At 38.8% G+C, this 23313-nt stretch overlaps 1 protein-coding gene across 1 annotated transcript in view; it reads left to right on the top strand.

Annotated features, from left to right (window-relative positions):
* MAP3K9 (mitogen-activated protein kinase kinase kinase 9) overlaps nt 1-23313 on the top strand; it is a 60958-nt gene that overhangs the window by 23813 nt on the left and 13832 nt on the right. Inside the window, exons 3-4 of the mRNA XM_075151967.1 lie at nt 12447-12627; nt 20079-20227. Coding sequence (XP_075008068.1) covers nt 12447-12627; nt 20079-20227 — 330 coding nt within the window. The remainder of the gene's footprint in view (nt 1-12446; nt 12628-20078; nt 20228-23313) is intronic.

Genomic DNA, 23313 nt, shown 5'->3' with positions numbered 1-23313 from the left:
CTCAACGGACGTTTTAGAGGGATGGCCCATGGACTAAGGGAATGATATCTCTGTGTGCGTATATATCAAAAGGCAGGGAAAAGGAGCGGTGACTAATTGGAATGTATGGGAAAATGTGAGACCTGGGCATGATGTAGATGGTATAGAATAAGGGGTGGATATTGTCCTGGTTCCAGCTGGGACAGGGTTAACTTTCTTCCCAGTAGCCTGGGGGGTGTGCTGTGTTTTGGGTTCGGTGTGAAAGGAGCGTTGATGGCCCATTGATGCTTTGGCTGTTGCTGGGTGATGCTTGCACCGGGAGGGGGAAGCACAGCCGGGGTGGTGGACCCAGCTGGCCAATGGGGTATTCTATACCATGTGACATCATGCTCAGTATAAAAACCAGGTGTGTGGGGGGGCTCGCCCCCCGTTCGTGACACGCGGTCGGCGGTCGGTGAGCGGTTGTGTTGTGCATTGCCTGCTTTGTGTATTCTGTTATTGTTGTTGTTCTCACTTTTATTATTACTGTTCTACTTAGTTTTATTTCAATTATTAAACTGTTTTTATCTCAACCCGGGAGCTTTCCTACTTGTGCCCTCCCAATTCTCTCCCCCATCCCACCGGGGGGGGGTGATCGAGCGGCTGCGTGGCGTTTATTTTTGCTGGCTGGGGTTAAACCACGACAGGATACTTTTCTCCTTCAAATAAGGACTGTTCAAAAACTATAGGACTACGGTTAATATTTGCTATTACTGTAGTACCTTCTAAATAAGAACCCTGAAGATTTCAGAATGCATTGCATTTCTTCAGAGTACAGTGGAAGTTCTTATTCATTTTTCAGATAAAAGCAAGTATAAAAAATAGTAATTGGCACGAGGCGAAAGATGCTTATCTCATTTTTCTGAATTAGTCTCCATTTAAAAAAATAAATCCACATTTGCATGAATTTCACAGCCTCCCGGTAGTTGAAAGTGTTTGGACTAGAAATAGATCTAGAAGGCAGTCAAAGGGATTTGGACAAAGTGAAGATTATACCTAGATTGTGGGGAGATGAGTACAAAAAATACTGTAAACTGAAATTGGCCGTCCCAGTTGTGAAATTCCAGAGGGTGTGTGTCAGGGAAGAAATTCAAATTTAAGTGTGGTATTACTACTTTAGTTTTCACTCTGGCTAGGAGTAGAAGTTCTCAGAAAGTGCCTTCAGAGCTGTCCTAGCTCGGATAACTTTATTCTGTGGTCTGAAAAACAAACCCTTAGAAAACATACGGGGTTGAGTGAGGAGATTCTTTGTTCAAGACAAGGTTTCCTGTAACAGATTGTCTCGGCTTTGGACACGTTCTGCCATGGGTGGGTGGGAGAGTCTGGATCCTGTGATATTAATCAGACTTTTTTCCTCTCTGGCATATCTTCAGCTTCAGTAAGCCTTTAGCTGACTTCTAAAACTTGTGTAAAGCAATTTTTTTGATAAATTTGGAATTGTTTGGAAATGGAAATATTCTGTTTCCTTCAACTCTTGCACTTAAGACTTCTGCTGTATTGCTGGCCGGGAGAAGTTTAATGACCAGACCATACAGGTCTGGATTGCTCTTAAATCCTACCATGGAAAAGAATTGCAGCTTTTAAAACTGAACCCTGCCCATGTTTTGCATTTCAGGGTCTCGGAGTAAAAAAGCATTGGTTTCCATAAAGGTTTTACTCTGTTCTTTTCTTTCTGTAAAGCTCTTGCACCTGAGGTTTGATGGACTCTGTATCTGATACATCTCCTTACAGTACTTTAATTATCTAAATGGAGGAAGTGGATGGGCTGATGCTTATCCACTATCTGACAAAACTTTTGCCATTTTGCATTTTGGTGAGTGAAGCCACGGTAAGCTGTTCTGTTTGCAGGATGGAGGAAGAAATAAAATGTGTCCAATATTCCCACCCACAATGAGTACTCAACTGCAGCAATGGTCTTTCACACTCCAGCTATGACAGGGTAAGCATTAGTTCCCCTCTTTGTAGCTGCCTGTTGACCTTACTGCTGCTGAAAACAGTGATTGTACAGTAACAGATAAGCAAAGGTCTATAGGGAAACAAATCTGTTACTAGGCTGTTGTATCTCTAGGTGGTTGAGTTTCTCTGGAGTGATCTGCAAAAACACCTAACTGCAGCAAAAATGCATGGTATTATTCTGGGAAAGAAAAGCTAAGTTAGGTAGAGTAGTGTCATTCTGTGTGAGTTTGAGTTCCTTTGCCATTTTTTCAGCCTTTGAGGTCTTAAGTAGTGGTCTTCTCACTTCTCTTCAATCTAACAAAATAAGAATAGATATGGTGAAGCATTGGGACTAAAGGAGAAATCTAGTTGAGAGTCCAGATAAGAATATGGGAGACTGGGGAAGAAACTTCACTAAGTCTGTGGAGGTAGTTGGATGGCTACTTAATGATTTAAATATTAGAATTAAATGTTTCTACACCAATTAAAATAACAAAGATGACATATTCTATTTATAGGCCTTCCTCTTGTTACTCTTAATGATGGTACCCATCGCTGTTGCTGCCATCTAGCTCTTGGACTGTGTAACCAGCTGATGTGGCTCTGAGGAGACAGAGTACAGCACAAAATAATGAGTAGGGGCTTTTGGGAATGTGTGTGAGTGGGATGTGCTTGCAGGCTACATCCTTTTGCTGGAGTTTTTCCTCATGTCTTGATACGACTGCTTTTCTCATTCCTGGAATCTTGGATGGCAAAGCATTTGACCCAGCAGTGCTGACCTTGGTGAAGACTAAAACAGAACTAGTGAAGTGCACTGACGTTTACAAGTATTCAGATATTTCCACCACCTTTGGGTTTTTCAGGCCTTTTCAACTCTACGTCATCAAGTTGCTGTGTCTGTTTGGTAGTTCGCAGTCAGGACCTCACCTGGGATTTCCACCACCCCCTCTGTTTCTAGGTCCGGGAGCTCCCTTTAAGCTCGGGCTAACTTGAAGTACCTTCATAATCAGATTTTCTTATGTTTCTGGCAAATGAGCTTCTGATACTTTCTTCAGATTGTTCTCCCAACTTATTTCAAAGCACCACTATCCACCCTAGCACCCTAGAAACACTGTTAATGGTAGGTGTCTCTATGAAGAATTGATAAAGCTTCAAAATATAACAATAGAACACCCGAGTTAATGTTGCTTTATTACTAAGTAGTAGCCCTGTTGTTTCATGATGTGCCTAGAATTGCAGTATTTAAATAAAAGAATGGCAGATATTCTGGCACTAAAATACTGACTGTATTGTCTCAGTTGGGGAAAAGTTATATGGAAGTTAAATGTGAAGCCAGCAATCATCCGTCAAGTCAGAGATATATCCCGGTGTACCATGGACAACAAATCCAGCTTTTTTCCCCTACAGTAGGGATCCTTGTCTTCTAGCCTGCTCCCTTCCGTATTTCTTCCTGTATGCTTTCAGTTCTCATTGCACTCAGTCCCTCTCTTACTTCTTTTTTATTTCTCCCTTCACTTAATGATTGTAACTATTTCCATCAGGCTTGATGTTCATTAGCTAATAGATTTCTGTTCTTGTGTACCAGGCTTACTGAGTAGCATCATGCACAGGTAAGTGACTTGGTGTGAACTGTAAGCTGGACCATAAAAAGACTTTTCCTGGATTTTTTTTGCAATTTCTGTTGTGTTTCTTAATACACACACACTCTGAACTGGGAAAAGGAGCATGAAGTTGCTCATACAGCTCTTGTCAGGAAATATGGGGACAATGGGCAGTCTGGTGGTTAACTATTGTGGTGGTATTGCAAGGTAATCTTGCTTTCCTTGGTATTCTGTCGTTATCAATTTTTGCCTCTTAAGTCAGGAAGTTCTTTATTTTCTTGGTGTGCTGTGTGCTAAATAAATTGGGAATACAACAGCAGAGAAGTTGAAGAAGCTGAAGCCAGTACAGCCAGAAAATTTTGATATGCCTGGCTGTTCATACTATTTCGTGCAGTAGACAGCAGCCCCTTTCCTCTACCTTCGTATATAAAAATGGGCTATTTTTGCTGTGAGTGATCACGCTGTAGTAGTTCCTCCCTGAATGTTGTTCTGCTTCTGAAGTGATGAGTCAGCTTTTAGCACAAGCAAAGCAAAGGAGTATTCTCTTCGGCACTACACTATGCAGATAAACCTAAACCTTTCTCTAGGCTGAGAAACCAGAAAAAGGCAATTATATGACCGTATTTTGCTGTCTTGTCACTTAATTTTGACAGTGAGATGAAACGAGGAGCCACTTCCTACCAGTTCTTTGATGATACTAACAACTGGATCAGCATAGGTTAAAGTGTTTATTTTTCCCTGCTTGCTCTTTCGCGCTACTTTGGTCCCCTGGAGACTAAGAATTCTGTCCTAACTGTCCAAAAGTCTAACTGAAAACTAATATAACCCTCCCAAAAGAAACAAGCAAAAAAAATCTGACAGTGTTACTGCCTTCTGGGAAAGTTTGTGTTTGTGAGAGAAGGTTATAACATGTTTTCTGGCTCTGCTGGTATAATATGAGCAGAACAGAGGATTAAAACAGCAGCTGATAATTTTGTTGCCAAAAAATATTTCTTAATTTCCCTTGTGAAAACTTTCCTTCTGTAAAAGTAATCTCTCTCTTTAAACTATCTTTTTCTACATACTGGAGGTAGTGCAGTCTGGATGAAAACCAGGAGGTGTATTACTGAGGTGACCAACTTAGAACCTAAGTAAAGCTTTATATCATGTTTGTTTTAGTGATCGGATTGAAAGATTCAGTGCAGATGGTTTATCTGTTTATATAGAGTAGAGGAGTGTGTATGGAAGAAGAGTAGATGGGTTTGAGAAGAAGATGATTAAAGGAAAGGGATAGAAATATGTATATTCTGGCAGAAGGAAAGAGATCCAGACCAATTAGTGCTTCTAGCATAATTGGAAAGAGGAAAAAACATGTTGTAATAGAAATAAGTTGGGTTAAGCAGAACGAAAAATCTATCAACAATGCAATTATTTGCATTGGAACACTATAATAAAGTTGAGAATATTCCCAAAACAAAGTTTACTCAGCAGTTTTAAACTTCTTACTGCAATGGCTAAGAAGCAGGAATGGTACTGGTATATTAGATGTGGTTTACTCAGCCCTCTCAGGGTTTACTAAAATGTAGGTACGAGTAAATCAAAGGATATACAGCTTTATACCCCTATCTTTAACTGGTCATGGTGTATTTGTATATCTGATCTCACGTCTTTCTGGTAGATGCATGAGTAATGAAAGTACAGCTGTTTAATATCTGGAAACAAGGCACTCCTTGCAGTAAGGCTTTGTGTGTTTGACAAAGATGTTCAGCATTGACTTTTCAATTGATTCAGTAATCATTAAGGTCCTCCAGCTGTCTTTGTGGGCCAAGGGCCAGTTTTATTTAAGACTGATTTAACAGTAGTACCGGTTTGTCTTATGTTAGCTGTCCTACTAACAGAACAATATATTACCGAAAAATTAATTTTAAAAAAGTTCAGAACACTGAAATAATCTTGCAACTATGAGTAAATTGCTTTTCACCAGATGGCTCTTTAGCATCTGGTGTGTTGGGGAACTTCTCTAATTGAAACTGCTTACTTATACCAGACCACAGAGATTCATGTGGTTTGAGTTTGGGCACTTAGTACAGATGTGCCTCTAGTCAAGAGAGGCTCCTGTATAGAGAGTAATTCAGAGCATGTATATTAGACTTATGCTTGGAATCCCCTTCTGGAGAGGCTTTGTCTTTTCTGACTACGGAGCCTAGGAAGACTGCCTTCTGACATGCAGTGAGTTTGCTTCATCCAAGCCAGCTTTCACTGTAATGATCCATAAGGATGGAGGAGAGGAAAGGGGAAGAAATTCACCTTTTGAACATGTGAGGCTGTGGTGTGCATCTATATTTCATGCATGCAAGATAGAATTTCATCTCTATAGAAATGTTTATCACTTGCCTCCAGGGCAGCCCTTCTGTGGTTTTATCTTATAGTTTGTGGCAGAATTGAAACTTGGCTAGCATTTAATCTGTTAAATTTTTTTTAACTCCAGTCAGAATTCATTCAGAATTCATTTGACCCTCTTTTTTGCCTACTTAGAACTAACCAGTGGTTTTGGGTACTAGTACAGGATGTCTGCAGTAACAAAATTTTAAAGCTGCAAGTTTCAGTGTTTTCACTGCAGTGATTTCTCCTGAAAGGACACAGAATAGTCCTAGATACACATAGTCCCAATCCTAAGCACACTAGTGCAAGTTCATGAGTTGCTAGTGAAAGTTCAATGTTCTAACATGAAGCTCTACCTTTGGAACTGTCCCTAAAGGTCTCATTAGACCGATAGCAGCCTTAACTCTGCCCTTCTGTTAGGTAATCCTGCACTGTCTGGTGCCCCACACAGCAGGCATCTCCATAATGACTTGTAATGACAAGACAGAACTGAAGATCCCGTAGTAGCAACTATGTGAAGGCTGAAGGATATAATGGTATCTTAGAAATCTTAATCAAGTTGCTTTTTGTATTGCTTTGAATGCTAAGGCAGATGTTTTTGTCTTTCTAGTAAAGCATAATAATGTGGAATGGGGTGGAGTAGGAGGAGGAGTGACTCAGTGTCAGATACGATTGTGTCAGTCATACTTCAGTGGGTCTGTTTCTGTGAGGTCTATTTTCAGTACAAATCTTCGTTTAAACAATAAAAGCACCTGAGTTGACCCTGGCTCTAGGAAAAACCCTCATTCTTCTTGATGTCACTGATAAACAACTATGACTCATGAAACTGAGAATCATCCGCTTTGGGATATGTTATCACTGGGATCTGTGTACTTCAAAAGACTTGTTTACATTCAGTAAGACTGACACTGGATTCTGTCAAAAGCCTGCTAGCTCTTCGTACACATACAGAATGGTACTTAAACTGGAGAAGGTAAACTGGCTTCACCTGACCTCAAGAAGTCAATTTCCATCACTTCCAACTCAGCAAAAAAAGCTGCTAACTCAAATCACAAACAAGGATAAGAGGATCTTGGGTACATCATCAGTTCTTTTCCCCCCCTTACTAAGAAACCATCTTTAAATGGTACCAGCATTGGCTGAGTTAACTCCCCATCACTCTCTGTGCGGGTTGAGACTGGAAGGAGAAACTCCAGTTGTATCAGGAAAGTCTCTAATGACAGTTCTGTTTCAGCATCTGGTGTTGCCTACTAACTGAAGAGTATTAGACCTGGTGAAAGGTCTGGTTAATGGCTAGCATTCAATGATCTGCAGAATGTTCTGAAGATGCTCTTTGTAAACTTTATCAGTCTGCTTTGGCTCTGGCCTCTTAACTATTGCTTCAATAGTCAAAACAACTAAATCAAACAGTATCTTAAGCAACTGGACTTGTTCCTATGGAAATTATACTCTTCCACATTACTATGATTCTGAAGGGGTAAATGCCACGACTTGTTGACTAAGGATGATTCACTGATAATATGGATCTTGATTGCTGAGTTCACTCATGGCAACAAAGACAAATTAAAGGACACATTAAGAAAGGCTGTTTAGTAGCTGGGATGGTCTTACAGGCCTGGGTGCTGCAATTAGTACTGTGAGCATGATGGTAATTGTCCATGAAATATCAAAGTCCCAAGCATAGGGTATCTTAAATCTTCAGAGAGCAGGCTACCAACTGCCACCTATAATTCTGAACTACTCAGAGACAACTGAAAGTGCTGTAAAGTTAGTGATGAAAGCAAGCCACACAATGATGCCTTTCCTCTTTGTTACTGCAACTTGTTTTGTCCTGAGCAGAAGCCAAAGCATCACATAGATGGAAACCTGTGTTAAAAAGTACTGAAAATATAACGATGACAAGTTTTCTTATCCCTAGCAATACACAGTTGTTCGTTTACTTGCTGTAATGTCAGACAGTATGACTAAGGACTGCATCAGTCTGAGTCTTGTCACATGATCTTTGAATTCTGCCTTACACTATTTTGCTAGTTAGTCTGTCTCATCAACAAACCAGTAAGTGTTGGCTTATTGCTTTTGGTTACCTAACCCTCCTCTTTGTTTATATGGTGCCTACTTCTTTCTCTGTACTTCAGGAAGCTTTCTCACAAGACTCTGATATGAAAATATCCTTGGCACTTCTTGTAAGGCACCAAAGATGTTCTCAAACAATATGGAGGAACCTCAATAGACATTTTCATTTCAAAGAAAAAAGACTGGTCTTCATCATAACCTAGATAAGAGGAGGCCCAGTGTTTAATTTCTACCTTTGTATCTCTCTAAGCTCAGACCTAACTTGTCTCGATTGACTGTTGTCTTTCTTCACTTGCAGTCTGCCTGGCTCTCAAGAAGTTAAATGGTGGGGTCGAATCATTACCAGTAATGATTCTTGAGAGTCCTTCTGGTAATAAAGTTCTTAATAAATTTATTAGTGGTTGAAATTACACATTTAAATCATATGTACCTGTAGCTGAATGACTGCCTGATCCAGAGAAGGTCTTGCTAGGAGATACCAAGGCCTGTTTGGATCATATTCTTTTCTTGTTGTCTCAGCTGGGACACCCTGAGATATGGAAGAGCTGTCTTGCTGGACAGAATTCATCTGAGCTGTAATTAATTTCTCATTGTCAAATGCTTATTTTCCAGAGGACAAGTTCCAAGTCTTTCAGGAATATATGAAAATGTATGTGAGCACTTCTAGGTTATTACTCCTGTAAGCACACATATTCATGATACCCTTCACCTAAAGTTGCTAACAATTTTTAATGCTAGTTTAAGCCGCCATGCTTTGCTTCGCACTTGCAGTATGCAAAGAACATGGTATTGGTGATTTGCTATACTAAGTTGTTTTGCTGTAGCAGTTGGATCCTCAAAGCTGTCTGCATGTGCTTGTAATACCCGGGTTGCTTCACTGGCCCCTTTTGCACACTGCCAGTTAGCTCCTACCCTGCTACTCAAGATCAGATTTTAACCTGTGCTACAGAGGAAAAAGATGTGTTTGAGTTATTAGGAGGAGCAGTAGAACTTAGGACTTATCTATAACTTGGCTGGCTCTGTGCATGCACACGGGAAGAGATTTCTTGCCTGGGCCCTGCTGGAATGGGGAAACGGTGATCCACCACTACCAAGCTGACACACATTCTGCAGGTTCCTGCTGATTCGGCTCTCGTTCTTTCCTAGGTGCCTGAAAACTAGGCCCAGTATCTTTGCTGCCAAACAATTTCTTTTTTTAAGGCTGGAATTGTGAAAGATTTTCAATTCAATTTTCTACCTTTTTTTAAACCTCTTTATCTCATGCAGATCTTTTAAATCAACAGACCAGAATGAGACGATTTATTGCCTTGGTAGATTAGCTGCGGTTTTGATGTAGGTGCTCTATATTTGTGTCTGAGTATTTTTTGTTGGGCTGATCATCTGGCCACTGTTAGCTCTGTCCTTCGTGATCAAATCTAATCAAAGATGGAGAGGTATGTTAACTCTGTAAGTGTAGAACGTATGTTGCTTATTTGTGTTTCGTATTGTGGTAGACTAATACGAGTGCAGAAGAAATAGCACTTGCAGAAGAGAACTTGCAAACAAAGTATTAAACAAGAGGCAATAACTGGTTGTAGATAAAGCTCACAAGCAACGGGACCATGTTGATTAGCATGAGTAAAATGCATTTGCAGTGTCCTAGCAACCTGGCTTGTGTTCTTCATAAAAGAGATTTTTAAGAAGGAAACTGAAAGGAATTCATACTTCACCTATTTACAAGATTCTTCATTGAAATCTGAGCAAACGCAAGAGGGAGAGTCAAGGTTTTTGGTTTGAAAATCTGATAGATGGGCTAGGGAGGCTCCTAGCAGTTACAAGTGAGCCTGCTGCTAATGACTAAGATAAGGAGAACTGAAACAGGTGCTGGAGAGAGATATGATTCTTAAAATTAATTTTTACAATTTTGGGTTGCAGGATTGTTATCTCAAGCAGTTATTACAAGAAAATAGGAGGGGAGCCAAGGAGGTAACTAAGGAATCAAGGAATTGCAATAAATCCAGCTCTTTCATTGTCCTTCTCTCTGGTCTTTTGTCATGGTAATTTATCTTACTTATCCTACATCTGACAAAAGAACAAGTTCAGGGATACAAAAGATCTGTGTAAGTACTAATTATTTTGTTAGAACTTAATACAAATCCAGGTAATTAGATTTAAATAACCTCTTGCTAGGAAGGTATGTACAACCGAACTGTGATACCTGGCTCTCTGTCCTGCTGTTGAGCTCATTCAGACGGACTATCATCTACCTTGTGAACAACAAATTTACTTGCTGCTTGTTGTGCTTATGGAGGGAAACAAAAAACCCCCAAAGCCATGTTTCCTTGTTTCAAAGTTTTACTGTATCTTTACAACTTCACTGTATATCTCTATATTACTGCATTTAAATTTAAAATTAGGTTTTACTGTTCTACCAGCTCTTTAGGCAGAGTGAGTACATAATAGAAGAAGAAACTTAGTATGTATGTTCTAGGAAGTTTTTCACTCTTGCAATCAATGAGCGACTTGTTAGCAATTTCTCTTAGCAGTTCTTACTCTGCTAGAAAGAAGGAAGAAAGTTAGGCTTACTAGAAGAAGAGGCGCAAAGGAAGCCTTCTTCTGTACCTTTGTTTCTTGTGATGGTTCTGTTCTACACTGAAGTGTGGCTCTAAAAATACGTACGCTTTTGCCCAAATGAAAAGAATAGTAACTCTAGGTTTCAAACTCCTCCTTCCTCTGTAATTAGGAAAATGGAGCATTCAGTAATGTTAGAAAGGAATTTTGCAAAAGCAGCGAGAAGCAAGAGCTTAACAATAAGTCTAGTTCATTCACAACTTGAGTTGGCCCACAAAAATCTTTAATGAAGTAGTATTTGGTGAATTCTGAAGCCTTGTAGAAAGGGTAGCTGATTTTTTTTTTAAATTTTCAGAGAACAGTTAGTTTGTTTAACTTTAATAAAAGCAAATGCAGTATTTTAACATTTAGATGTGTATTACTTATTATGCAGAAGGGTTCAAATAACACTTTTGGCTTTTATTTAATGGGAGGTCCCATTTTGATTATTGGAGGGAAGTATGAGAATGAATGTAAGATTCCCCCCCCCCCCCAAAAAAAAAGGCTGTGTGAGCTTGAGACTGATAATTGAGTCTTTTCATGGACTGCTAAAAATGGTCCTGAAGATGATTTTTATATGTACTGTAATTTTTGCAATGTTTTTTTTTAATAGGGTTTAGTTATGATCCATGATTGTTTGGTTGTGTGGTTTGGTTTGGTTGTTTGGGTTTTTTGTTTGCTTGGTGTTTGTGTGGTGTTTTGTTGTTTTTTGGTTTTTTTTTTGCAATTCACACATACATACATAGAAAGGGAAAAAAACCCTCTTGTTTTCTAAGAACCTGTGTCTGTAATGACATTAAAAACAGAGTAGCTGCATAATGATGGCGTGTTAGTGGCTTGATGCCTTTTGCTGTGAAGTCATTGGACTAATGGTAATACAAATATTTTTTCTTTGTGGCTCTTTACGAAGGGCTGAAAATCATTTCACAGGCTTATGGCTATGTTAATTATGGAAGTTTAGTGGCCTATTCTGTTGCTTGATGTTACATTGCTGGTGCAACTTGTGTGGTCACTTTGCATTAAGGTAAAGAAAGAGGATAATGAGGTGCTGCTAAAGCAGAGTGGATACTTCTGGCCTCTGGTTTACACTCGTTTCACAGTGGTGTGACAGTACAGCTTTCTGGGTAGAGAGGAATATGTGCCTTATACTAAAGCATTCTGGAGTTCTGCCTCAAGGGTTTTTTTTAAAGTTCTTGGGTATAGACTCCTTTGCCACTGAAACATGGTAGAAACTTTGGCAGCTTAACTAAAAAAATAGTTTTATAATGATAGGGGAGGGAATCTATAACATGGTGGTGCATATGAAGTCTTGAATTAGGCATGTTATTATGGATCATCAATCTTGTTTTTTTAATTGTGACTTTAAAAAAAAAAAATCTGTGTACATAGAGCTTCCACTCCTAACACATTTACAGGAAGAGTATATCTAGCCTGTGTGTGTATCTGGATTTAAAAAAAAAAAGTCCTCTAAGCAGTTCAAGAAAAAGATGCTATTAGTGGCTTGCTGAGAGAGGATTAATTAGGAAATGTCTTTCCTTATCTGGATTTCTAGAAGTTACAGTGGTTCACTTCCTCTTAGCAGGGAATTATTATACAGAATGACACTAGGCACTATATTAAATAATTATATTATCTATTTGTTCTCTGGGGCTTGGTATTTTGGTTAAATTTGAAGTTATTTGCTCGACAGCTGTTCACTTGTCAGATGAAGGGATCAGCTTGAAATAACTTGTAACGGAGTGTGGTATGTTTGAATAACTAAACGTCAGAGAGAATCTTGAAATTGGGGAGATGTCCAGGAGGATCTTTTTTGCATCAATACTAGCTTTACTCTGCAAACCTTTTATTTCCCCTCCCACTTTTCTCCAGTACTGATACTCGAAAAGGTGGAAAATGGAGATCTGAGCAACAAGATACTGAAGATCACGGATTTCGGCTTGGCCAGGGAATGGCATAAAACTACCAAAATGAGCGCAGCTGGGACATATGCCTGGATGGCTCCTGAGGTCATCCGCTCCTCCATGTTCTCCAAAGGCAGCGATGTTTGGAGGTATTGATTTGGCATTAAATGATTGGATACTAAAGAGTAACTAGACCTGCCAGGAAACCTCTTTAAGAATGAGTAATGGTGAACCAAAAATTAAAATTCAGGTCTTAAGAAAACTTTATCTGCCAGCTTTCCATCTATCAGACTCTCAGACTACTTTGTGTTAATTTTAAACTTTTTTTTTACTGTAGAAAGTGGTGGACCAGCTCCTGCATGCCTCTAAATTTTTGTTGTTCTATAAATTTGCATTCAGAGTATCCTAGGATTCATAATCCCAATTCCCTCTGCTTTATCTAAAACAAACTTTTTGTGCTTATTTGGCTATTGGCTGGCATAATCAAAGGCCATAAAACAATCTGTGAAGTATTTAAAATTACTGGGTTTTTTTACCGTTTTACCAACAGTAAGATCATTTTATGTTTTGGTAGTAATCTGTCACTGATGTATATGTACACAAACACACTGTACCTAATTGAATTCCCCAAGCAGTTTCAGCCTGAATACAATGTTTTTCATTTTCATAATAATCTTATGAATTATTTCCACCCTTCTAGTCTTTCACATAAAATAATAAACCTCTTCTATAGGTCCATCTTGAGTATGTAATCCATTAGTAGTAATTTGCATGTATATATTGTATTTTCCATTCATGTACTGGGATTTTTGAGAATAGGAGCTACTTTGGCCGGGAGGAGTGTAAGGGTCGGCCCATAAACTTCCAGAAATTGAGTTTGAATATGACCATTAAGTGAATTGGTAAATCCGGAATTCAGTAAATAGCTCTAGGACAGTGACTTTTCTGGATGCTGTGTGACAGAATTAGTACTGAACATCTGAAACCGATGAAGTAGACAGAATTTTGTTTTTTCTGTGGGGAGGGAGGTATTGAAATGTCAGTGTGACTTTGTCTTTAGAGCAGTAAGATTCTGCCACTGTCCAGTAATGCTCCTACACAAGTGTGTGCACGCTGTGAAATCTGTCAGGATAAAGAAATATCCCAGCTAGCAGAATTGTCTGGCTGTTATGGCAGAGATTTGGTGTGGGTATTTTAATTTTCCTTATCCAGTTTTGCTGAATAGATAATGTATTGCCTTGTGATAAGTCTGTGAACTTGTCTTCTGCACACTAATGGTATGGATAAAATTCTGACTCTGTAATTAAATGTGGTTGCCTCTGTAGTTAATCTGAGACCAACTGAGCAAGAGCTAGGCTTTTATTCTGAGTGAAGTCTGGCAGAAATGAAAACCTCAAAGCTGTGCACCTTTTCTGTGCACATGATGACAGTACTGGTCTGTACACAGCTTGTCAAGCGCAAACCTCAATTTGCTCTTCTCTGAAACAGTGCCAGGAATGGCCTTTAAGGGTAACCTGGGGGAGAGGGAGAAGGGAAGGGGGAAACAATTTCCCTGTGATTGTAACTTTACTAATCCAGGCACACTGTGAACAGATCAGTAGGTGTTCTGAGTATGATCTCATTTTAAAAAACGGTAAGACTTAGTAGGTCAGTTGGTGATTTTCGTGAGGGTAGCCCAAGTGCCTCTATACCTGTGCAAAAATATCAGTTTGGTCATTGACTTAAGGACTGTGAATCACTTCAGGACTTAAGGATTGTAAATAAATTATTTGTTTGTTTTTCAGAATACTATATTTCTATTTTTAAGATTCCTTCCTCACTTTCTCTTTTTATAGTTACCAGTCTTCCCTTGAAAACTGGTTGAATTCCTCTCAGTGCTCTTCCTTAAACGGAGGGTCATCACCATTAAGAGAGCTGTTAACAGTGTCTCTGAATAAGCCTTCTCTCTCTGGTGGCCAAAACCTAGACTCATAGTTAAATAAGCTGAAAAGAACATGGTGTTTGAGGCATGTATGCAGAGGACAAATACTTCCCAGTGCGGTCACTACTAAGTGTGTCAATGGTTGTAAACACTGGATTTTACAAAAGCATGGACGTGTAATAAATCCTGTCCCCACCCAAGGATGCAACTTGAAATTCTTGACAGGATGAACTTTTTTATCCTATTAGACTTGCCCCCCCTCTTGTCCACTTCAACCCCTTGGGTAATCACTGGAGTCAAGGGAGTTTTTTGCCTGACAACCTTCCAGTTAGTCTGTGCGGCATCAGCAAAATTGGCTGTCTCTAACATTCACAAACCCTTTTATTTCAACACCTTTTCTTTAAAGCTTATTAGAATAATACTGCTGGCTGAATTGTTGCCCAGCCTTTTAATGAGAATCTTGTTCTGCTTGTGTTCTCGCTGCACAAACAGGTGAAGAAGATGCTGAAGAAGATGCTTGCCAGGACTGAAATTTCCTGAGTCAGTCTTATCTCATCATAAATAACTGCTTCATGCAATTCCTTTCAAAACATGTATCAAGCTCCATTTAAAAAACTCACTCTTTTTTTTTGTCCGGCTCTAAAGGAGGTTGGCAAAGAACTTACAAGGCTGAGGAATGCTCCCACACACTGGTGTCTATCACCCAGGGTCTGGGCCACTGTAAAGCTTGTTGATAACAACAGTACTTAGTACATCTTGCTGTTGTAAAAATTTGTTGCTATGAATTTTGCTGTGCTACACCTGCAAGCTTTAGATATACAGCAGAAGCCTTGTGCTTATACTGCACAGAGGACAAAGAAGCTACGGTTTTATTTAAATATGTCAGTTCCTGTTAATCTATTTATGTGTTTGAGAGGAGAGCCATGTATTTGCTTTGGATTTACAGGGGTGAAGTTGAAGCTTAGATATTGCAGCTTATCCAGTACTGTACAGCAAGCTAATGTTAGTAGGCATATAATTCAAATTTCCCTGTCATTTTAACTGCTTAAATGTATTTCTTGTTTGCTGCACACTTCATTTTTGACTTGTGCTGCTTAAAAGACAATCATGTTGTCAATATGATTGGTATGCAGAATATAAAGCCACCATACAACTTTCATCTGAGTTCCCTGTGTTCCTCAATTTAGATGCTTTTAAGATGTATCTACTCTGAGACCAGTGAAATAATTAGGAATTTAATTTTCATTCAGGAATGGAATACCAGAACTACCTAAAACCATCTGATTAGCAGATCAGGATGTTTCAGGCATTCAGTGGTGGGTGTAGGAACTCCAGTCATTAGAATATGTCATTTGAGTCAAGTGTTGGCACATCCACAACTGATTGCTTGCAGGCTTCTGTAGCCTTCTGTGTGTAATGAAGCACTGGCAAGACTTCAGTACCTGGCAGATAAGTGTTGACTAGCAATATTGGTAGAAGCTCACGTGGGAGAAGTGTACGCAACTGACGGTTGTGAAATAAGCAGGAAACATCATCTCTGGAACCGCCAGTCCGATAACATGCAAAATACTAACTGTTAATAGCCATTAAAATGTAATGAAGTTTTTTTCTTACAAAAGTAATATTCTAGTTTCTGTTGTTGTTGGGATCTCCTTGTTGGGCTGATAGTTCCCTTTCTCATGGAAAGTGCTGAACCTAGGGAGATGGATAAGTGGAACCTATGGTACAAATGCCACTGAACAATAACAGTAAGAAGAAATTATTGTTTTTTCCCAAGTTCACAGACTTACAAGGGAGGTGGCAAAATCACATGTGAAATCCTGCAGACCTCCAGCCTCCCTCTCCCTGAAAATCCAGTGTGTAGGATTGAACCTGATGTTAAATGGCTTAAAGGATTACTGGATCACTGGGAGATGATTAATTATTCATACAAGTGTCAGTTGACTTGGACACATGGTCTGTATCACATGGTTCATTTTGTAATTAAAGTCCAAAAATTACTACTGGGTGCTGGAAAAATAAATGAGCTTGATCAGTTTTTCTTCTTCCTCCCTGTTGAGAATGAGGAGAGGCCCTTGATTCTTTCTTCCTATGCCTTTTTTGTATAAATCTCTTCTGTCTCTGGCCTTTTCCTTTGTAATTCCCAATCCCCTGCTTGAGAGTTAATGGAAAACACTCTGTTCAGCACCTCTCTTGCTATTTAATCACTTGGGATGATTGTTTTTCAAATGCCACAAAGCAGTGTTTCCCTAGTTCTGTGGAAGCAGTATTCTCAGCAATGAACTGTAAGTATGTGAGGAAGAGGTGACATTCAGTTTTGTCAGAAACAAAGTGACCTTTCCTGGTACTTCTAGTGCCATGTTAGAAGAAACACCAATCTGTCCATTCCTTTGTCTTTTAAAAATTACCTTGCAGAAGAAATGCTTTGAGCACATCAATAGTGCTTTCCTAACCATTCCATTAAGAGAAATATCTAATACATGCTTTATCCAGCACTAGTGGTAAAGTAATAACACAACTCTTTGGTAGTTTTTCCTACCTTTTGATATCAACACTCGCATCCAAACTGAAGAGTAATAGGAATGATCAATCAGATTTAGACAGGCCAAATATATCTTCAGTTCAGTATTCATTTTCTTTGAGTCTCTTATAAATCCTAGGAGGCCAAAAAGAAAATGGGAAATCTTTAAAATCCTGTTTATTTTTTTTAAATGAGGCTCTTGAGACAGTAAGAAATTGAGAACCTTGATGGAAAGCAATAATCAATTATAATTATCATTATAATATCAAGAGTATGAATTACATAGGAAAAATGCAAAAGATTGTATAGGTGAAAAAATATGATATTTTGCTTAATAAAGTAAACTAACTGTGTTAGCAGCAAAGGTGAAATTCCACATCTAAATAGGAAAAGTAGTATTAAGACTGTCCAACTAAGGTGGCAGCAGTTACAATAAATGTTAAAGACCTGGCAGGGTGGGGGGAAGATTGCAAGAGTACAGGTTGTGATAATGAAAATTCTCATTACTCCCAAATGGAAAGGGCAATTCTTGCTTTGAAACAAGGAGATTAATCTTTTAGCTTCAGAAATGACTCTTTCATGGAGCAGCTATTCAAGGAGCTTTTAGGAGGAGAAGCAGTTTTTCATTTGGTCTTCAGGTGTGCTTAGGAGGCCTTCAAAATTGTACAATATGACCATGGTCAAAATATATGTATACTTAGTTTCAATATCTCTGCAAGAGCAATTAAAAAAAATTAGTCCATTACAGTAGTGTTTAATCTCAAGGAGATTAATGACAACATTGAGGAATTTTGTGTAAAAACAACAAAAGGGGGATGCACAACATGGATATCTTTTAAGGACACTATGTTAAAGCTCAGAGCAAATGCATAGGAAAGACTTTAAATGAATGAAGAAGACAATGTAGAAGAGACTACTGGAAGATACCCTTCAAAAAGTTGAACCTGTATCCAAATGAGGAAAATTAGGCATGGACTTAAGTGCTGGCAAGTTGAACGTAAAACACTCAGGAAGATTAAAAGGTTTTGAGGAGAGTCCTGCAAAAAGCATAAAAACAAGTAAATTGCTTTCAAATGCAGCACAGGTGAGAACCCTGCAGGAGAACATATGGCCCAGAGGTGACCAAGATGTAAGAGTGCAAAGCAGATAAGGCTACAGCAGAAAAAACTTAGAGACTTGTGTCTGCTAGAATGGAGCAAAGAGAGGCTTTTTAAGCTGAAAATTTCTCTTTAAGAGAGCCAAGCTGGAGGACATCGCATACTGAAGTACTGCCCACAGATGTGTTAAAACTGACTGATAAAATGAACAGTAACAAATTGCTGGGATTTACAGTAACACCCAAGATTTCTACAGGAACATGAGAGCGCCAACTGAGTTAGCTGTGCTGTGTAATCTGTTGCTTAAAGCTGCCTTAATACCACAGAAGTGGAAGACAGCAAACATGATGACAGGTCTTAAAAGAGCTTCCTGAGGATCAGCAAGTCTGATTTTCAGTTCTACTAAATGGTAGAAACAGCATTAAAGAGTGGGGAGCTGGTGGACATATGAGCATATCTGGGGAAGAGTCAGCTTTTGTAGAAGAAAATAATATCTTGTGAAAAATGAAAATTCTTGAAGGAGTTACTGAGTATGTGGACAAGTGGTAAGATTGCTTATACCGTATTTGGATTTATAAAAACTTTCAACAATATCTTTCGTCAAAAGCTTTTCAAGAAAGTAAATTGATGTGGGAAAAGAGCGCAAGTCTCTTTCCCATCTCTTAGTCAATTCTTACTAAAGGAATAAATCAGTTTTCTTGGTGGGGAATTCTGTGTTCAACATAATCATAAGTGATTTGAAAAAGCAATAAATAGTTAGGTAACATTTGTTGACGATACCAAGTTATTCAGGATAAGAAAAATTAGTCTCCTGCAGAGAGCTGAGGAAAAGTTTTACTATACTGAATGATAAAATAGATGAAATGGTAATAAATACAAAGTAGTACCCATGGGACAATTTCACATGTACAAAGATGGGCTCTAAATTTTACTCTTATGATTCAGTAAAAAGATATTGGAGTTACTGTGGGTAACCTAGCTCATTTTGTAAGGAGTCAGAAAGGCAAGTGGCAAATTAAAATTTAATAGGAAAGAAATAAAGAAGAAAATGGGAAATACTGTGCTTCTCCCCATATCTTTAAAACTTTGTCATTTTAGTCATTCCAAATAAAAGGTTTAAATGGAATGAGATGGTACAGAAAATGTCAAGGTCAATGAAAGGTACAAAATGGCTTCTGTTCAGGAGAGTAACTAGATTAGGATTTAGCTAGATTAGGATTTTGGGGGCTGGAAAGAAGATGATTTAGGCAGGATGTGGTAGGAGCCTGTGAAATGATGGATGGCATGGAAGGAGCTAATAGGGAACATATGTTCACTCTTCCTTGTATTGAAAGAACTACAGGGAAGCAAATGAAATCACCAAGTGACGAGCTCAAAACAAACACAAGGAAGTATTTTTTGGCAATGCATCATTAAATTTGTGGAACTCACTACCACAGAACATAGTGGATGGTAAATGAGTTCAGAAGAGAATAAGACAGATCAATGGAAGAAAAAACTGTCAGGTTACTAAGTATGAAAAAGCCATCTCTGGCTTAGGTTTCCTAGAAGCAGAGAGAATATTCTGAGGATATGTTGTTTGTCATATACCTGGGGGGAGAACAGTCCTGGAACTACCTCCATAACTTCATAGTTAATATTTCATAGAACACCTTAAGAACAACTTAATTCTGAAGAAGTGTTTTTCACTTATTTTTAAAAATCACAACCCACCAACAACCCTCCTTCACATTTTTGAGAGTTTCACTGGATTCTGGTTTGAAATTTGCTAAATTAGTTAGAAGATTTATGTTAATGTTTTTCAGACTGTTCCCAGTTTCCAGAGAGAAAATGGTTTTTGCCTAAAAGGCGAAAATGGCGTCTTATTTCAGTCTTATTTAAAAAAGCAGGTAAAATTAAGGCACTTCACCCAGCTTGGCAGCCATGATGAGTTTGTCGAGAAAACTGCAATTTCTTCAGTGTACCAGACTTAGCCTTGTAGGTTCAGGTGCTTTCTTGTTGCTTAACAAATAATGTGTTAAAGTCAAACACCTGTTCTCTTTTCTGTTTTCTTCCTGGTAGTTACGGCGTGCTGCTTTGGGAACTGCTAACAGGAGAAGTACCATTCCGAGGAATTGATGGTCTTGCAGTAGCATACGGTGTTGCCATGAATAAACTTGCCCTTCCAATCCCTTCCACGTGTCCAGAGCCTTTTGCCAAACTCATGGAGGGTAAGCTAGCTGTGGTGTGAGTATGGTTTGTGCTGTTTCTAGAGTGCTGTTGAGCATTGCCTCCTTGTGTTGGTTTTGATACCTACGAGCACAGATTTCTCAAATGGCTTTTTTCAGTGGTGCAAATTATTATGGGAGCTAGGTTTGGCTGTTAATATGCTGTGACAGTTATTCTATTACAAGAGTAGTATGTGAAAGAAATTTCCCTGCCTCTTGTTATCAACTGCCTTTATAGGAAAATGGGGGCTATAGCTATCATCTAGTTTGTTGTTTTCTAGTAGTGAAGACTCACCAACACCAAAACTTCACATATTTTAATCTAGTTTGAAGTCTTCAACTTGTTTTGAAATTCATAGCTTGAACATCTTGCTAGGCAGTGTCAGGTTGATTTGGAATGAAACTTTATCCTACTGACATTTCAGGGAGAGGGTTTAAATGTGGCTTTGACATTTGAAAACAACCCAAATTTTCAGCCAGGATGATGTGATTTTCTGCTTTGTGTGCAGAGATAGTTCATGCCCAAGGTGGGCTACACATGTATGAAAGAAATATAGGAGTTTGTCATCAGAGCTGCTGTAGTTATTGAAAAAGATTCCATGAGGTAGCTTTTGGGGTGTACTTATGTAACCTCTTCTGCTGGCTATTGCAACTACTTGTATATCTCCTGAGCTTCAGTTGTTCCTCCCTCCTTCCTTCCCTCCCTCTCTCACAGTAACACCTTTAGTGTTTTTTTCAGTGCCCTTATTCCCAAGGATTTCCATGTGTTTATATGTAATAAACATTTTTATACCTGTCTGGCAGAAGAACCGAGGTAAAGAGAAATCAAACATGTTTTATAGTCTTAGTGAGCAAAAAATGAGTCTGAACATAGAACTGATATTCTGTGGCCTCTGGTGGTGTTTTTTAGCCCCAAGAAAGGAATTTGATTCATGCAAGGCAATGTTTCTGGTGGATTTTTCTGCTTTTAGAATACTTTTGCATTTCTCTGGTCTTTTCTGTAGGTTACAGGCTTCAGTTAAGATAAAGTAGAAAATTTCATGTACTGTTGTGCTAAAAAAGAAATATCCTACTGGATAGTAAACAGCAGCAGAGTTGCAGGTATGGTAGCTTGGAAGCAATGTAAAACAAGAAACTGCATCTGAAAGAGTTAATGGAACTACCAGCTCAGTGTTGTGCCAGGGCAGTTTATTTTGACATGGGTCCCTAAAACAAGGACCCTGGTTTCTTAAATGTGAGGTATCCGCGGCTGGGATTTAAAATAATGCCCTCTATTGGGAAAGTCAGGTAGAGGCATATGGCCTGCGCTTGAACCCAGCAGCACAAGGTTGAGCACCCACATGGCTTTGGAACGCTTGGCTTCTCCATGTGCAGGGTGGAGAAGAGAACAGGAAAACAATTACTTTCTGCCCCTTCACCAAAACTGTTTTTCAAACAGACTGTTTCCCGTCTCGGGTGAACTCTTGTTCCCCTAATGCTGCTTTTACTTCTGAATTACTGCCCTGGTGGTCTTCACTGAGACAACAAAGCTGAACTTTCCCTCTTCACAGAAAAGACTTGTATGTTACAACTGTCCTCATTAGTGCAAATAATGGCAGATCTAGGCCTGGGAAAATAAAAGCCACAGGCCACCTGCATAGTTATCCTGTTCACTCATTCATGCATTTGGCTGGCTGCAGCATTTTGTTTTACTTTGGGTCATGTTTGCTTTGCCACGCTTAAAACCTGGGGTAAAGAGGCAGGGATTATGGCACTGACAGTCCAGCTGTATCACCCGTTGCTACTAATTGGTCAGCAGCAGGGGACTTTCAGAGCACTCTTTAACATCCTTGGTTCTCTATTTTGATAAGAGAAGCAATTTGAAATCCGTAAACACAAATGTGTTCCAGCTTATGCCTCCTGGAACCTGATCAGATGCTTAAACACCAGCATCTTGATACCAGCAGTTTTGAAACCAAACTCCCAAATGCAAAATCTCAGTAATGCTAAAATCAAAGACAAGACCTGCAAAACCAAGCCTTAGCAGTTGCACAGATTTTTGTGAAGTGTTATTTATTTTTAATTACAGCTGCTCCTTGGTATATTTCAATCCACAAAACTGACGAATGAATGTCTTTTAGGACATCACCAAAGTCTTTTTAAGAATGTTTCCTTTTTTCCAACTGTAAGGTCTAGAAAACTTTAGAACATTTTTATAACTCTTGCCTTGTGCTGCAGTAATGTGTGTCTTTAAATCTGGTGACCATTTAGAGCAATGATAGTATGAGCATATTGAGAGAGACCCATGTGTTAGTTTCTTCCATTCATGCACAAAAGCTGTATTCCTTAGAAATATACTTAAATGCTAAGTTTTGCTGTTTGGTTCTTCTCAAATTTTGGTATGCAGGAGTCTAGCAGTATTAAAGAGAATAAGGATACTTGTGGAACAAGAACCTGTGTAAGTGCCAGTACAGGACAATATAGTACAAGAAAGTGATGTTTTCTGCAGGAGCAGAAATAAGGCTGAAGTAAGAATGAGTAAGAATTTCCTATTCAAAAGTATTGTTAAGTCAAACATTTTGATTTAATGGCTTTTAAAAAACATGTTCTTAATGATTTTGTATCTTGAGGTGTTACTTCATACCATTTTCTATTTCTTTTTCTGTTTTCAATGTTCAATTTCCATCACTGTAAAAGGAGTACCTTTTTGTACTATTACTAGTTAAGTTGCCTCATGTGAAAGATGAGTACCTTAAATCCTGTGGGGTTAGAGCTCTGTAATTGGGTAAGTCATTGCATTAGATTGTAAATGAAAAAGCTTGTTTAGCTGTAGATTCTCTTAAAAGCAAAAGAAAAAACCCTGATCAAACAATTTTCTTTCAAATAATAAAAAAGAACCCTTAAAAATAAGAAAACTCCAAACGAACTATTTCATATCATTATTTACTTGAATCTCCTGTTTTCATTTGAGCTATGCCCAGTCTGCTTTGCGGGAGAGATTTTCGGTTCTGTGGAAGAGATTCATAATGACTCAGCGTAGTATTAGAGTTTGGCATTAGAAAGAACTCTGATAGATATCCTTCCGCAGTATGGCTGTTAACTGCAGTGTA

The sequence above is a fragment of the Calonectris borealis genome, chromosome 5 (genome assembly GCF_964195595.1).
Source record: "Calonectris borealis chromosome 5, bCalBor7.hap1.2, whole genome shotgun sequence".
Lineage (NCBI taxonomy): Eukaryota > Metazoa > Chordata > Aves > Procellariiformes > Procellariidae > Calonectris > Calonectris borealis.
This window is presented reverse-complemented; position numbering and strand designations above follow the sequence as displayed.